Genomic DNA, 15906 nt, shown 5'->3' on the forward strand with positions numbered 1-15906 from the left:
GGGTAAGACTGTGAAACAGAAATGGCCCCTCTTGGCTGGTTGATGCCCTCACATGGAGCTTCAGGTCGGTCCCTTTCTGCATCTTCGAAATGGGGAGAGGTAACTCACAGAGCCATGCGTGTAGATCTCTGCCAAATATTGATATGAATTGGGTTTGGACTCAATATCTGATGTGTATATTACATAACTTGAGAGACTTTACCACGGCAACTGGGAAGTGAACCCTCCTAACTTTTGTGGAGGTGAGAACAGAAATCTCAAGTCTTTGTGCAACTGTCCAGCTGTTTCTCACACATGCGCGCCAGTTTGGGTTTTATTCCTTCTATGGTGTGGGGCCTTTATGTGCCCATGTTTGGGGTGGTACCATGTACATGGAAGAGGATTTCTATGAAGAAGAAGGCAGGGAGCGTACTTGCCCCCCACCAAGACGCACTTGTGGCCGTGAAGAGAATGACCACATCCCACCGTCCACCCAGCATGCCCCCGTGATTCACCTCAAGATCACAGAACAGTCTGAGGAGGGTAAAGAAGCAGGAGGAGGGAGGTGTGGAAAGGCTTGTGGGTGGAGCGGCAGTCGGATGACTAAAATGAGACGCCTATGTGGAAGGGAAATTTCCCCAGGGCTCTGAGCATTTACCCCAGGGCCTCATGCTCCCCAACCTTATGTGGCGATATCAGCCTTAGCCAGAAGTCTCCCTTTGATTGCATTGTGGCGTTATTTAAAGTGTTTCCTGAGGTCGCTGCTTCCCAGACAGGAGGCAAGAGCAGCTAGTGTTCCTGAGAAAGCCCTTACCCCACGGTTTCATTTTCACTGCTGGAAATTGTTAGCGTGTCAGTCACACCCCCTCCCACTTCCTCTCTGACCTCGTTCACACCAACAGGTCTGTTTCACACCTTATCGGAGGCGCAAGGAGGAGTTAGACCAGTGGATCCGGCATAGGATAATGGAGTGCACGTGGAATCCAGCCACGGTCGCAGATGACAGGCGACCGTAAAACACGGGATAATCTACCTTTCAAGTTAGGCAAAGGGCTTCCTAGAGGTCAGGAAGAACATTGTTCATACGTCTGGCAGTACATTAATCACAAGCAGTTCATTAGGCCTTAATGTGGGTCTAATGAGAAATTCCTATGACTCATGTTTGATTTGGGCTTTGTTGGTTAATTATCAAATGGAACACCAGAGACCAAAATGTGATTAGGAGCTGATCTTTAATTTTTGAAAGTCGTTTCTTGAAGTGTAATAGTTCATTAACAGACCTTAAGAAACAGAAGGCTCCAGTTTGGAGATGTGCCCCAGTTGAGCACAATTACAGTCCTTTCCGGAGCGGAGCCCCTAACTCTGCGTGAGCTAACCCCTGTGACCATTGCCTGTTGTGTGTTTCTTTCCTCATAGTTTTCTGTGTTCCTGGGGATTATTTTCTTCCTGGAGCTCACTGCTGGGGTGCTGGCGTTTGTTTTCAAAGACTGGATCAAAGACCAGCTGTATTTCTTTATTAACAACAACATCAGGGCTTACAGAGACGACATTGACTTGCAGAACCTCATAGACTTCACCCAGGAGTATGTAAGTGCAAGCGCCCCTTCCCCTCCCGTGGAAACGGCTTCTCGCAAGGGGGACGCCCATAACGCCTTGTGTGTCTTTGCCTGCGGGAGATGTCCAGCTGACTTTGCTGCCTAGCTTCCGGTTGTTTGTTTGCGAACTTGTTTCTCTTGCTCCACAGTTCACATTTGTATCCCAAACAGAAACTTGGGTTAAAGTAGCAGAAGAAAGACATAACTTTGAAGCGAAAAGGTGATCACCATGGCTGTACCCTTGTCAGCCATTGGAGAAAATAGCTTTTCCATGTGTTCCAAGTTCTGTTTGGCTAAATATGAATTTTCCATGTTCCTTCCCCTATAGCTCACAATAACTAACAGGAGATTTGTTCATAAAGCTGCTCAAATGTACCTATCCAGCTACCACATGTGTGCAGTCCTAACCAAAAGTTAGAGATCTGTAAGCCTGCTGGCTTCTAACAAATGAAATAAGAGGAACCCCCCCCCTCTCCTGCCACACAGGTGTCTGAACATGACTGTGTGACTGGCTGCTCCTCTCCTGCCAACAGACCAGGCAGATGTCTTGTCACTCCGAATGTCCGAATGCAAAGTGTGACAGACAAGGAGCCAGGAGACACACAGTCTCATTGACTTTGTACTAACAAAAGCTTGAATTCTTTCCCTGGTAGTAAAATGAGAGAAGTGAGCTATTGTCTACTTTCCCCGGCTATTTGAACATGATGCGCATGGTCTCATAGTAGCCCCAAGATGTTACCGTCCCGCAGATCAGCGGGCCCTCATGCACCTCCAGTGGAGCAATAGGAGAAAGCCAAGCAAACGCAGTCACTGGTGTCAGTGGCATTAGGTTTAGGGCAAGATCAGGAGCCACACAGAGGCGCAGTGGACCAAGGTCTTGCTTTGAGTTGGAAAGGTTGAACTGGGTGGCATTTACCTTGGAGAAGGCCATTTGCATCAGCATCGAGTGGGGGTTTAGGAAGGCGACCCTTCTCAGGGTGCTCAGCACTCGCCTGGGGTCTTAGTTTCTCACTCAGTGGCTGCAGAGCAGCTGAGGTGAGATGCAGCCCCTGTTCACCAACTCAGCAGACCACCGCTGGTGTTAGGTCTTCAGCAGACCATTGCTGGTGTTAGGTCTTGTAGAATGCAAGCTCACAGCTTCCTAGCCAGTGTCCCTGAGAAGTGTGCAGGACAGAGCTGATAGAGCTTCGTTCCCAGGGAAACCTGTGGTGCCCAAGCCCAGAGGAGCAGCGGGGCCTGCAAAGCGTGTGTTCACGCGTGTTCCGCACGTGCCGCCTTCCTGCTCTGCTCAGCAACACTGCTGTTTCGTGTGACTCTGGCCGTCTGTTCTGGGGCTCAATGTTTCGACATAGTTGTTGGTCCCCAACGCTCTAACGTGGCCAAGGGTGGTTTTAATTTAACATAAGAAGCCAGGGTAATCCGGAACAGGGAGGTGGTAGGTGGGTTGTGCCAGCCACAATCAGTCGCTGAATTGAATGAACATCTTGGTTATTTTATATTTTAATTAGCTGATTGACTTTGTAAAGATGAATATATAAAAATATGTTCTTTAGGGCTGGGGAGATGGCTCAGAGGTTAAGAGCACTGACTGTTCTTCCAGAGGTCCTGAGTTCAATTCCCAGCAGCCACATGGTGGCCCACAGCCATCTGTAATGAGATCTGTTGCCCTCTTCTGGCCAGCAAGCATACAGACAGAACACTGTATATATAATAAATAATTTTTTTTAAAAAAAACATATTCTTTTAAAAAAAAAACAGAGTCTGGAGAGATGGCTGAGCAGTTAAAACCTCTGACTGCTCTTCCAGAGGACCCAGATTTCATTCCCAGTATCCATATGGCAGCTCACAATTCTCTGTAGCTCCAGTTCCAGGGCTTCTGACTCCCTCACACAGACACACATGCAGGCAAAACACCAATGAATATAAAATAATAAAAAATAAATTATTAAAAAATGAAATAGATTCAGCATAGAGACCAAGATAATGAAAAGTTAACCCTCCAAAGTTGTACAGAGATAGAGTTTGTTTACTCTGTGTTTTGTTTGGTTGGTTTGTTTTTGTTTTTGTTGTTGTGGGGATTGGACCCAAGGCCTCGCCACGTTTGACCACTGTACCACTGAATATCAGCCCTGATGTTCATTGTGTCGTGAAGTGGTGACAGCCCTCGTACTGTGCACTGTCAGAACTTACCGAAGTGTCTGACGTTCATCTGGGTCGCTTACACTCAGTGACACTGTTTAAGAACCATTAAAATAAGAGATCAGATCCTCAAGCCCAACCAAGTTGCCTCATTAGATGTTGCCAATGTTGCTAGTGTTTTATTTTTCCTTCTAGAACGTTCTTGTGTATCCCTCTAGAATGTGGCCAAGCCAATTCAATCTTGAGGCACTGGGGCTGGGTGTCACGGGGGTGGAGCGCAGGTGGCTGGTCACCTCCGAGCCTAGACGATCTTCTAACTCTCTCCTGTTTGCTCTAGTGGCAGTGCTGTGGGGCTTTTGGAGCTGATGATTGGAACCTAAATATTTACTTCAATTGCACAGATTCCAATGCAAGCCGAGAGCGATGCGGTGTGCCCTTCTCCTGCTGCACTAAAGACCCCGCGGTAAGAGCGCCGAGCCCACAGTGGCTGCTCTGCGCCTGTGCTCACTACGGGCGTGACGGCAAAAGGGATTTTGTCCCCATATCTCTTCTCACAGGCTCATGCCTGATTGTAGCTCCTCCCTGGGGGTGCTGTGTCCCAGGCTTCTCAGTCAAGACAGGATGGCTGGTATTCATTTAGCAAGTGTGTATGCATTTGTTCCTATTCTGAGCCTTGGTGTGTGTCGGCTCATGGGAGGTCAAAAAAGAGGGTCCCTTTCTTGGGTGGAAAAAAAACCCATGGCGTATGAAATACAAGTGACTTCTCCGAAATCACAGTGCTGTCAGGTGACAGAGATGGGTGCCTGACCCAGGCAGGCTGCCTCTGTCAGTTGTCCCTCCTTGATGAGAATGTGGGGCTCCCAGGTGAGCCGTCTGCAATAGCTTGGGTTTATTCAGCTTTTCTTCTCATATGACTTCTTGGAAGGGATTAGGAGTAAGAGGAGAGATTGCGACCTGACAGGGTGCTGCTTAGGGAGTCACAGTGGCCCAGAGTGTGGCATAAGATGGCAATAGCGGCTGCCACTTTTGTTACTTTAAAAAGGAAACATAGAACCCACTCAGAAGTCACTCCTTTTTACTACATGTCATGCTGCGTGCATAGTTTGTAGAATAAAAACAAACAAACAACAACAAAAAATGAACCTTCTAAGCCAGATGGTGGTGGCGCATGCCTTTAATCCTAGCACTTGGGAGGCAGAGGCAGGTGGATCTCTGTGAGTTCAAGACCAGCCTGGTCTACAAGAGCTAGTTCCAAGACAGGCTCCAAAGCTACAGAGAAACCCTGTCTCAAAAAACCAAAAAAAAAAAAACCAAAAAAAAAAAAAAAAAAAAAAAAAGGACCGTCTGTATTGTAAGTAAAAAGCCAGAACTGAGGGTTAGCGGGTCAGTGATACTTATGTGAGGAGTAGCTGTTACCCTTCTTGTCAGGCCTGCACTTGCCACAGGAGCTCAGTGGGTGCAGACAGATTCCACAGGCTCCCCCTCGTGCAAGTTTGGAAGCTGGGGGATTCCTTTACAGAGCACAGCGGCTAGCGTTTTTAGAGTGCTGAACTGTTGGCCTTCTTGCAGGCTGCCCATCTGGAGGGCAGATCAGCCTGGGCTGAGCATCAGTCACTAAGAACTATGCCACCCTGCCTGTGGTTCGTTTCCAGCCAGCCTGTCTTCCTCCTGAGGCCGGTCAGTTGGCAGCAGGATGTCCAGCGTGAAGTCTGTGGACCCGTTCAGGCAGCCTAGGCCCACACTGGCCAGTGTGCTCTGTGTTTGCTATCGCTGTCCGTGAGAAAATTCGGAAGTGTCTCCAGGAGTCACTAGGCAACCGCAGATCCTCAGTCGGTCTGTCCTGTGCCGTGAACTCAGAGCTGATGAGGTTCCTATCTGACCCCCGCAGGGGAAGAAGCAGCTAGCCCCCAGTATTTCCAACCAGATCCTGGCGATGTCAGGCTGCCTGTTCGACACATGGCCAGACAGTGTTTTGCTTTGTAATTAGTAACATGATCCTTTTTCATTAAAACAAACAAACAAAAAAACTTTGACAGAATTTAATGATTAAAAGGGACAAGGACATATTTGGCATGCATGAGACTCTAGTTCTGATCTCTAGCACTATTATTTTTTTTTTTTAGTAGAAATCATCAAAGAGCATAAAGATGGTCATTTTGTCCTTTAAGTTTGATGTTGGTCTATGTCTCCATTTTCCCCAACCCTTGGAGCTTTCTGAGGTTGGCAGTATATTGAATCTTGATCCTCCCCCTACCCCTAGCATAATGGGCCTGCTATATTCTCAGTTTTTCTCATCTCAAAGGCGGAGAATGTCTTACTACATACTTCTGAAGTTGCTCTTGTAAGCTTGTGGCATTTGATGCACATGGCACGTTGAACACTGTCCTGTGGTCTGTGTGCCCTCAATGGGTTTCACCGATGACTCTGCTGGGGCTCTTGTCTATTAGTAGATAGGCTTTCTGTTGAAGACGAGCGAATTTCACTTTTCTCTTCCTTTCTTCCCCAGGAAGATGTCATCAACACTCAGTGCGGCTATGATGCCAGGCAAAAACCAGTAAGTGGAACCTGCCCTTGTGGCCTAGCGCACAGCGTGTCTGGAGGAGCGTTTGTGCATGCGCAAGACTGTATCTGTGACACTCTGCTCTCTTCCCTTGTAAAGGAAGTTGACCAACAGATTGTAATCTACACGAAAGGCTGTGTGCCGCAGTTTGAGAAGTGGCTACAGGACAATTTAACCATCGTGGCTGGTATTTTCATAGGCATCGCATTGCTGCAGGTAAGATGTGGGTCCTTGGTAGTATAACTCAGACGGTGGTACCCAGAGACACATCATCAGGACAGGATGCTTGCTAAAACTCCTCAGCGCTGTAGCTTCTGTGACATGCAGGCAGTCCTGGGAACAGACCGGAACTGTTAGGTTTGTGTTGATTGAAGGTCTGGTTCTAGATCCAGAAACATGTCAAGAAACCTTGCTTCCTTCTCCCAAGGAAGAGGTTGATGAGGTGACTCACTGGCATCCCGTTGTTTCCATTGGTTTAGAGGGCTGCCTTGTGACAGCTGGGGTAGACATGGCTGCTCAGAGTGCATCTCAGCAGCAAGGCTAAGGCTCTGTGGAGTTTCAGAAGTGTGTGTTGTGTCTCTTGTCTTTCTGGACCAGTCTCAGGAGCTTCCTGTTGATGTGATAGTTTCTGCAGAGGGTCACAAACGGGCACACACTGGAAGGGAATGAAAGAAGTCTGGAGTGACTAGAAAGGCATCCTGTGTTCACGGATTATAAGTCTCAATATCACTCAAATGGCATCACTGCTCGATGACCTAGAGGTTTTGTGCAGTCCCTACCTCAGTCCCATCTCCACATTCACAGTCATGGCCAAGCTGGGCCTGAAATGACGTGGGAAAATAAGAACCAGAATAGCAAAATAAAACTGGAAAAGATCAGAAGATGAAGAATTCATGTTTCCTAATTAAAACTCAGTACAAAGTAGCAGGGTTCCAGTCAGAACTTCTGTGGGCTTTGCTTTGATAAGGGACTCGAAACTATTCAGTGGGGAACAGAAAAAGGGTTTCCAGGGATGGAAAAATGACTCGGTGGTTAAGAGCACTGGCTGCTCTTCCAGAGGACCAGGATTCAATTCCCAGCCCCCACATGATAACTAACAATTGTCTTTCAGTACAGGTCTATGGGATCTAATGGCCTTTTCTGGCCTCTGTACACACGGTGTGAATGTGGTGTGCAGGCATTCATGGAAGCAAAACACCTATACACGTTTAAAAAAAAAACTTAAAAAATCTTTTTCAACAAATGGTGCAGAAATATTGATTTTCCTCTCTGGAAAAGACTGACTGTCATATCATATTTAAACATTAACTTAAAATAGATCAAAGACTCAAATGCAAGTGTAATATACTGTATGCCCGTAATGCAAGCTATTAAAAAAGATTAAAGCAGGACGGTCACTTCAGAGTGCACAGCCAGCTCAGCCTTCATAGACCTTGGTGTAAAAAGCAAATGAACAAAACTCTCGATATAAAAGCCAAAGTGATGAGACTCTAGAAGAAAATATGGTATAAGTTGGTGATTTTTGTCTTGGACAGTTTCCTTAAAAGGGCATGATGGCATAAATCTAACCACCAAGTAAAATAGCTAATGGGACTTCACCAAAATATGAAACTTGTACACGGAAAATGATGCTATTTAAGATTACTCACATAATAGCAGAAAATATTTGCGAATGGTTACCTGAGAGGGAGCTCAGTGGCTAGAATATATAAAAGGGGCTTATGCCAAACAACAGGAAAAAAGGCCAGCCTGAGCTACCTTGCAAGACCCGCTTTAAAAGCGAACAGAGTATTTCAGTAGACATTTCTCCAGCAGAGATAGAATTGGCCTATTACATGAGAAAAAGATGCCAACGGCATCTGTCATGAGAGAACTGCAAATCAAAACCATAGTGAGAAAACCATTGCACACCCACTGGGGTGGCCGTAATAAGAAAGATAATGGTGTTCATGAGGATGGAAGATGGAGCGTTCACACACTTCTGCAGGGAGAAAACGAATGGCTCAGCTCTTCAGAAAATAAATACAGAGTTACTATGTGACCCCACAATATTCCATGAATGCCAGCCAAAGGAATAAAAATATACATTTGCCAAAACATTTGCACACACATGTTCATAGCATCAAGTACAGGAGACAATGTAGAATCCATCAGTTTTCAAGATTTTGGTATATACTTACCAAATAGGGTTAGTACCCAGCCATCAAAATGGAATGAATTGGCTGGGTGTGATGACGCATGCCTGTTGTCTCAGCCCCAGAGAGGCAGACAGATGACAACTACACTATACAGGAAGACCCTGTCTCAAGAGCAAAGCAAAACAAATAGAACAACTGGCTGGACATGTCTTTGCAAGAGTCACCAGTGTCCTTCAGCTGCTTTTGGTCCCCCTCCCCACCCCACACTCCCCATCTGAGCCAACCACCCACCACATCTTCACAGTGCCCCGGGAGCATCCCAGGATCTCACCATCTCCACCTCTGGGTCTTCTCAGCCCACCCTGTGCCCCTCCCTGCCTCAGAACGATCACCCACCCAGTCAGCTTGGAGCTCTGCCTCCTGTGTTTCCTGCCTCCCACTGTGACCTTGTTGATGGGGATTGACGCTCTCAGGAGGAGAGGGAGGATGAAACTGAGGAACTTCTCACATCGCAGACACAGTGAAGTGGTGGAGCCTTCCTTCAGAAGTCACACACCTGACCTCAGCAGGGAGAGCTGGGCAGGTGCAGCAGGCGGTGCATGGATCAGACAGGCTGCTCATCAACAAAACTGTTCTCTTCATGTGTGGCTTTGTTGAGGTTCATTACCCGAAAGGCAGGTGAAATCCATAGAAGGATTGGGAGGCCTCGTGACCCAGTGGAGCTTCAGACTTTCCCGCATACACGTGCGATTTCTCTGGTCACAAAGGCAGGGCGTACATGTTGAGGCCACCTCAAACTTTCTGTATTGAGACATTCACTTAAGTTCTTTAACTTCTCTCCTATAAAGAAAATTGGTAGTTGGGTCATGAGGTTTTATAGCACTGTAATCAATACTTTGTAGAGCAAAGAAAGAGAGGTTTGTTTGGTCTCAGGGTTGAGAGGCTAGGGCCCAGCATGGTGAGGAAGGCATAGCGGCCAAAGCATCTCAGAGACAGAGAACACCTCCATCACTGTCCTTAGCAACCCACTTCTGGTTGCTAAGCTACGGTCTCAAATGTCCTAGAACCTCCCAAAACAGTGCCACTAGCTGGGGACTGAGTATTCAAACCCATGAGATTGTGTGGACTTCACATTCAGACAGTACCAGTGGATGAGCGTGGAGAACATTTCGTTCCATGAAAAATGTCACAGGCACCACGTACTTACTATCTGATGCCATTTTCATGAGAAGTCCAGAACAGGCAAAGCCATAGAGAGAGAAAGTAGAGCTGTCTAGGCCACAGGGAGGGCTAGAAATGGCTTCTCTCTGCACAGGGTCAGCTTGAGGGCAACAAACATCTTCTGCATTTAGTATTGAAGAGCTAAAATCATGCTAAAATTATGAATTTTATAGAACATTAATTGCATCTCAGTTTTTATTGTCTCTCTCCCCACTCTCTTTTTCAGCCGATGGTTTTGAGACAGGTCTCATGCATCCCAGGCTGGCCTCAAACTTGCTACGTAGCTGAGGATGACTTCCAATGTGTCTGCCTCTGCCTTCTCAAGAGCCAGGATTATAGATACATACAGCTGCTATGCCTAGGGATAGAATCCAGGTTTTATTTATGCTAGGCAAACTCTCTACTGATTGAGCTACATCTCCATCCCCTGTATATCACTTTAAGAATCAGATTATCAAACGGGGCGGGGGGCAGACTCAGTGGCCAAGGAAAAACCAAAAGTGTTTGAATTCTACCGTCTAACTCGGTTTTCTTCCCTCTTTTAGATTTTTGGGATATGCCTGGCACAGAATTTAGTGAGTGACATTGAAGCTGTCAGGGCTAGCTGGTAAACCCTGTGACCACTGCTGCAAGACACTGGACTGACCCCCTCGCTGACCCTCCTGTGCTGACCGATGGCGGGCTGCAGGGACCTGGTCACGGGCCCGCAGTCCCACCTCATGGAGCTGCCAAGAACTTACTTCCTGTCGGGGGTAAAGCTGGGGAACGACGGGCCTTTTCAAAAGAAAACAGAACAGCGTGAAAGCCGCTGAGTGGCTGTGCCATGAACCTCTGCTGTAGCCATGAACTGATGGACGCATGGATGCTACCAGGAAGGGAAAGGGGGGAGGTGGGGCACCGCATGTACTTGAATTTGTGGAGAATACAGTGCTGTGCACATCCTGGCTAAAACCCGGGCTAAGGGTTTTGAAATCTCTCCGTGCACGTTCTCAGCACCTGTTGCGACTGTCCTCTGTGATGGGATTTTGAGATGGGTGGAGCGGGTCCCATCCAGGGTGCACGCCCTGGAGAGCCCCTTAAGAAAGCCGGGTGTTTGGAGCAGCCAGTTAGGGTAGCAGAGATTGCGGTTCACGTTTCCGCAGGACTGATCTTTCCTCTGAGCGGCCAGCCTGAGCTTTATCCATGACCTCCAAGGAGAAAACGAGGCTACTGAGAGGCACTAATTAAGCGCTCCTGTACCCCACCTTAACCAACTAGTGTTCGGGTTCTCCGGATACTCCGGAATACTCTGGGCTCGTTTTTCTGTTTTGTTTCTTTTTCCTTTCTTTTCTTTTTCTTTTAATCGGTTGTTACTTTGGTTCTTTCTGTCTCCCAAGGCAAAGGCTATGATACAGTCCTGTGTAATGTTTTCTTATTCAGCTTCAAGAGTAAGTTTTTGTATAATCCTCACCCGCATGTGCTGTGACCCTGAACCCACCATGTCCTTTTCCAAGAGACACCTGAGAGCACTCGTCAGCGTTTATGTCAGAGGTCCCCAGCCTTGGGTGGTTGTGGCATGTTGTCCAAGCCATGCGTTCATATGCCCCATGGGCTCCCGGTCTCTCCCAGCTTCCAGCTCAGCTTTTGTACACTCCCCGTCTTCCTCACTGAAGCTCCGTTCCAAAGCAGGGCTGACACAGTCAAAACGCATCTGACAAGGGTCTTCTTGCAATTTTAGTTTTGCCATATATTTAAGAAAACAGAAACAAAATCAAACCTAGTTTAGTGCATGGCCAGAGCTCTGTTCCCGTGAGGTGACCTCAGGGTAGTAACAAAGCACAAATACTTGAGGGGCCGCACTGAGGCCCAGCCAGGGTTCTGTGACGCTGGACAGAAAACCACCTTCAGGTCCTGCTTCTGGCTCGTGCCTGCTGGGAAGGTGGATTTGGGCCCCAGATTTTCACCCAGCTTGTGGTATCGCCTGGGTGTTGCTGTCGTGGGGAGCAGGTTTGAGATTGTGGGTTCCCGGGAAGACTACAGCCTGTGAGAGCAGCTCCCCTTTCGCCAGCCACCTTTCTGAGTTAGCAGGTTAGCTCAGTTTTCCACTCCCATGACGCTGCATCGCCGTGGCTGACGGACAGTCTGCTCCGCGGGAGGACGGGCACCCCTTTCCAGTCCCATCTCCGCAGTTTGGGTGTGTGTGGCCCTGCATGTGTGTATCTGTGTCCGTTGTAGGTAGAGATAGTCATTCCATACGTGGACGTGAGGTCACATGACTCCGCCCCTGTCCATGCTGTCATTTGTGATGTCCTTCTCGGATCGGCACTTCTGTCTCCTTTATTACCTCATTCTCCAGTGAACTGCATCTGGCCAGTTGATTCCGAATCAGGCAAGATCCCCCCTCCCCCATCCTGTGGCATACCCAGTGAAAGCCAAGCCACAAGCCCAAGTGAGTTTTAAATTTTAATCACCTTTATTTTTTACACTCGAGAGTGATTGTAATAAAAGCTGTCATTAATAAACTTGGTTCTACCTGACATGGGATTATGTTGTTTCTTTCTGAATACTTCCCAGATGCTACTGTGAAGCATTCTGGAGTGACTGGTTAAAACACAAAAGGCCCGCGCCAGGGGCACAGCTCATTCCTCATGTGCCTGAAACTTTGGGTTCAAGCCCATGTTCCAACAGCTGCCACCATCCCCCGAGTCCCTCAGGAGGTAGGTCGGAACAGGGATCAAGGACTCCCACTGCTGCATTCCTAAGATGCTGATGAACTCACAGGTTGATTTTGAGAAACATCCGTCAGTCCTGGGTAGGAGGGGAAAGTTGTGGTTGTGGGGGCTGAGTCTGTCTGGGTTGCTAAAGGTAGACAGACAGAGCACCCTGTAAGTAGGTGTTCTCTGGCCCGGAGTTGTCTTCTGCTTGTTACAGACGCCTTGGGGACCTTGTAAAACGCAGATCTCAGACCTTGACCCTGTCATTCTGGGCTGTGTATTTAATACACCGTGGGCCTAGGTAAAAGTTACAGTTTTTATAAGAAAGAAATTGCCAGGAGTCCCTTGAAACTATCATCTTACCCCATTGGAAAATACCACCTTGTGTGTGTTTCGATTGTGAATTATTACTGGAAAATAGTCTTGTGAACAAATGGAAACAGAATCTTCCATTTCACATACTACTCTAAGACTGGACAGAACGGTGTGTCCCCAGATGTGAGAAACACAGTGCCTCGCCTCCCTGGATATAGGAAACAAAAACATTTTGATTTTGAGGAAATCTGTTCATGACTGAGGATGGACAGCTCTGTTGATGTCCCTTACTAGATGATGTTATGGGGCCCGGTCATTCTCTCCATACTTTGGCAGCAGAGGAAAGAGAGCAATGAGGGTGCCTCCCTTTACAAGGCTCGAAACTAGCAGAAGTGTCTTCCTCGTCCTAAGTAGACACTAGACTTTAGGGCAATATTACCATTTCTTTTATTTCTATTGTTTACTGGTTCTCACAAAGATCGCCTCTGTAATGAAAAAAAAAGTACGATTCATGAAAAGAACAGTAAAATCCAGAATGCATCAGCAAGTTCTCCAACTCCCGTTTCTTTCGCCAGGGTCTAGCCCCTTGGCATGTCTTTGGGCTCCCTTGCTGCCCCAGGTCCCAGGCTTCTCCCCTGCAGGAGCCTCTTAGAAGGGACTCGGTCCAAAGTTTTGCTTCTTTGGGACAGCATTTGATCACTAGGGGCCGGTGTTTGTGTGGACAGGAATGGAACCGTTTTGCAGTGTGTGGCTCTCCCAGCGCCTGTTTCCGGCTCTCTTGGAGAAGAGCCCTGGGAAGTGGGTGGGATGAACAATGAGGGTCAGAGCCCAGTGACCTGGCAGGCCTGCGCCAGAAAGCCTTGCCATTTACACATTGGTGCTTGTTCCTTCCCTTGGGAAATCTGTGCAGACCTCCAAGGAAGGACTGGGCGCCTCTCCATAAACGCTGGCCGCTGTGGCCAGTGCCACGGGGCCGGGGACAATGACAGTGAGGTACTGCCCACACTCAACAAGTGGAAAGCAAATGTACAGCAAGAACAAGCAGGGTTGAGTTATGACTTTTGGTGGAATCATTTGACTAGGGGCACAGGAAGTGGGGAAGAGAAACTAAACTCTGAAGCTACCAAAGCCACCTCGCCATTTATTTGTTTGAGAGACTTGCTGTAACGGTAGAGTCTATTATACTGTGGTTTTTAGGACATTCTTGATTTGAGGAATTAATTATGGCCTCCCCTCTGGAGGCTCACCGCTCCCTTGTAAACTTGCCAGAAAGTTGTCTGGTCCCCTCCTGGTTAGCCTGAGCTAGACCTCCTGGTCTTTTACACCACCCACTTCGAGGAACAAGAGATAAAGCCATTGTCCAGAAGAGCAGGCGAAAGCCTGGTTTTACAGGGTGGGTACGGATTCCAGAAAGAACCAGTGCCCAGCAAGACAAGCTGCCCACGTGGTTGTCACCTCCCTGAACCTGCACACTGATTAGAACAGAAAAGTTTTAGTGGCCTGCCCTCTAGTGTCAGCCATGGAGAACTGCAGCCGCCTGGAGTTGGCGAGGGAGGCGCCTATGCAAGCTCCATTCCAGGACTGGGAAACAGTGTGGGGCTGATTGCAGGTGCTTAGGGAAGATAGGGCCGTTCCTTCATGCTCCTGAAACCTGGGGCTCATTCTGGGAGCCTAGGGAAGGGAGTGTTTTTGTTCCCATCTATACTTATGCACTGATCTTGCTACCTCACTGCCGCAGGCTTGTGCAAGCCTGGTGGAAACTGGCCGTGGCTGTTTCTAGAAGCCAGTGCTTGCTGTCACCAGGCATTTACCGCCCACTCTGGAGGTGCTATGTCTTCCAGGCACGTGTCATCCTGGTGGAAGGTGGCACAGGATGCACCCTCTCTCCCGGGGCACAGAACTCCACTTAAGGGTTTTGCAGGGGCTGAGATCCCAGGTCCTACGCTGCATCTCAGTTCTTCACCATAAACTATCCAGAACAAAGAAGCAGACTTTGCTGAACTTTCCTCTGAAAACATCACTTGAGGGCCTGGTGGAGTTGGCTTTGATTTGAGGATTTCTAACTTTTTGTTGTTTTGGGTTTTGTTTCTTATTTTAACAAGATCTTGTTAAGTAGCCCCAGTCGGCCTGGTGCTTCCTGTTCTGTATCTGTCTCCCTTCAAACTTGCAGCAATCCCCCTGCATCAATCTTCCAAGAGGTGTGATGACAAACTTTGTACCACCTGGCTACAACCTTGCTTTGAGAGACCGTGGAAACCATGCTCACGTGCAAGCGAAATGGTGTCTTACAGTCTTTCATGCCCTGATAGTCTATGAAAACCTCAGGCACTGGCCTGCAGAGTGTAGCGAACTCAAGGAAGGCAGATTCAGGTAGTATGTCCATAATCCGAGGAACACCGAGCTTGACAGCAGCTACCAAAAACTGGGAAGCACAGGGAACACACAGTCCTAGCCTCTAGAACTCTGAGGGAACACATGGCCCGTTGAAGCTGTCCTGTTGGTATGTGTTTTCCCGATGGGGTCAGGCAGAGCTCGGAGCCTGCTGCTTTTTGGCTTGAAGGGGCCTGCTGCGAGCTAAGTGTTTTCCCTGGCAGGCCCGCGTCCCCACATGGTTCTCATCCACTGATTGGAGGCAGCTGAACCCTGTATGCGCATGCTCTCTGGCCTATGCTCTTGTAAAATCTTGCTGCTTTCCGGTTTTGTTAAGATAGGGTCTCAGTATATACACGGGGCTAGCCTTAGGCTTGTGTTAATTTAGGCTGCTTTAAACTCACTCCTCCTGCTTCAGCCTCCCAAGCACTGTAATTCCCGGTATCCACCACTATGCCTGGCTAATCTTGCCACCTTTCGTGGGGTACTTTAAATAAAGAATGCGTTATTATATGATATTTAAGATTATGGTGGTGCATTCTGTATTTATTTGAAGCAAACTCTCTTAAATACCACCTGCTACCATGTTTGAAATCACATAAATAAAACAGAAATAAAATGATCTGCGCCTTTTGTAGTCCCTCATGTTGTCACTAAAACCCCACAGTCAGTTGCAAGCCGCTGCTGGGCTGAATGGCTCATCTGCCCCTTGAACCAACAGCGCACAGTCGGGAAAGTATACTGTGTTCCGGGCGCCACAAACTCTCAGGTGTCAGAGGTGTCATAAACCAGAGTGGAATCCCCACAGACTGAAGATCTCCACTTGTTCAGAGCTAAACTGCCGTTTTCCCAGGGAAGAATGGAGTCCAAGGATTCAAGGGGGTAGGAGATGGACG

General features: G+C 48.0%; 1 protein-coding gene across 1 annotated transcript in view; it reads left to right on the forward strand.

The window, feature by feature from the left end:
* Tspan5 (tetraspanin 5) overlaps positions 1-12148 on the forward strand; it is a 170562-nt gene extending 158414 nt beyond the window's left edge. Inside the window, exons 4-8 of the mRNA XM_038311203.1 lie at positions 1396-1566; positions 4051-4176; positions 6220-6267; positions 6373-6489; positions 10178-12148. Coding sequence (XP_038167131.1) covers positions 1396-1566; positions 4051-4176; positions 6220-6267; positions 6373-6489; positions 10178-10243 — 528 coding nt within the window. The 3' untranslated portion in view covers positions 10244-12148. The remainder of the gene's footprint in view (positions 1-1395; positions 1567-4050; positions 4177-6219; positions 6268-6372; positions 6490-10177) is intronic.
* Positions 12149-15906: the final 3758 nt, after the last annotated feature.

The sequence above is a fragment of the Arvicola amphibius genome, chromosome 14, assembly GCF_903992535.2.
Source record: "Arvicola amphibius chromosome 14, mArvAmp1.2, whole genome shotgun sequence".
Classification (NCBI taxonomy): Eukaryota; Metazoa; Chordata; class Mammalia; order Rodentia; family Cricetidae; genus Arvicola; species Arvicola amphibius.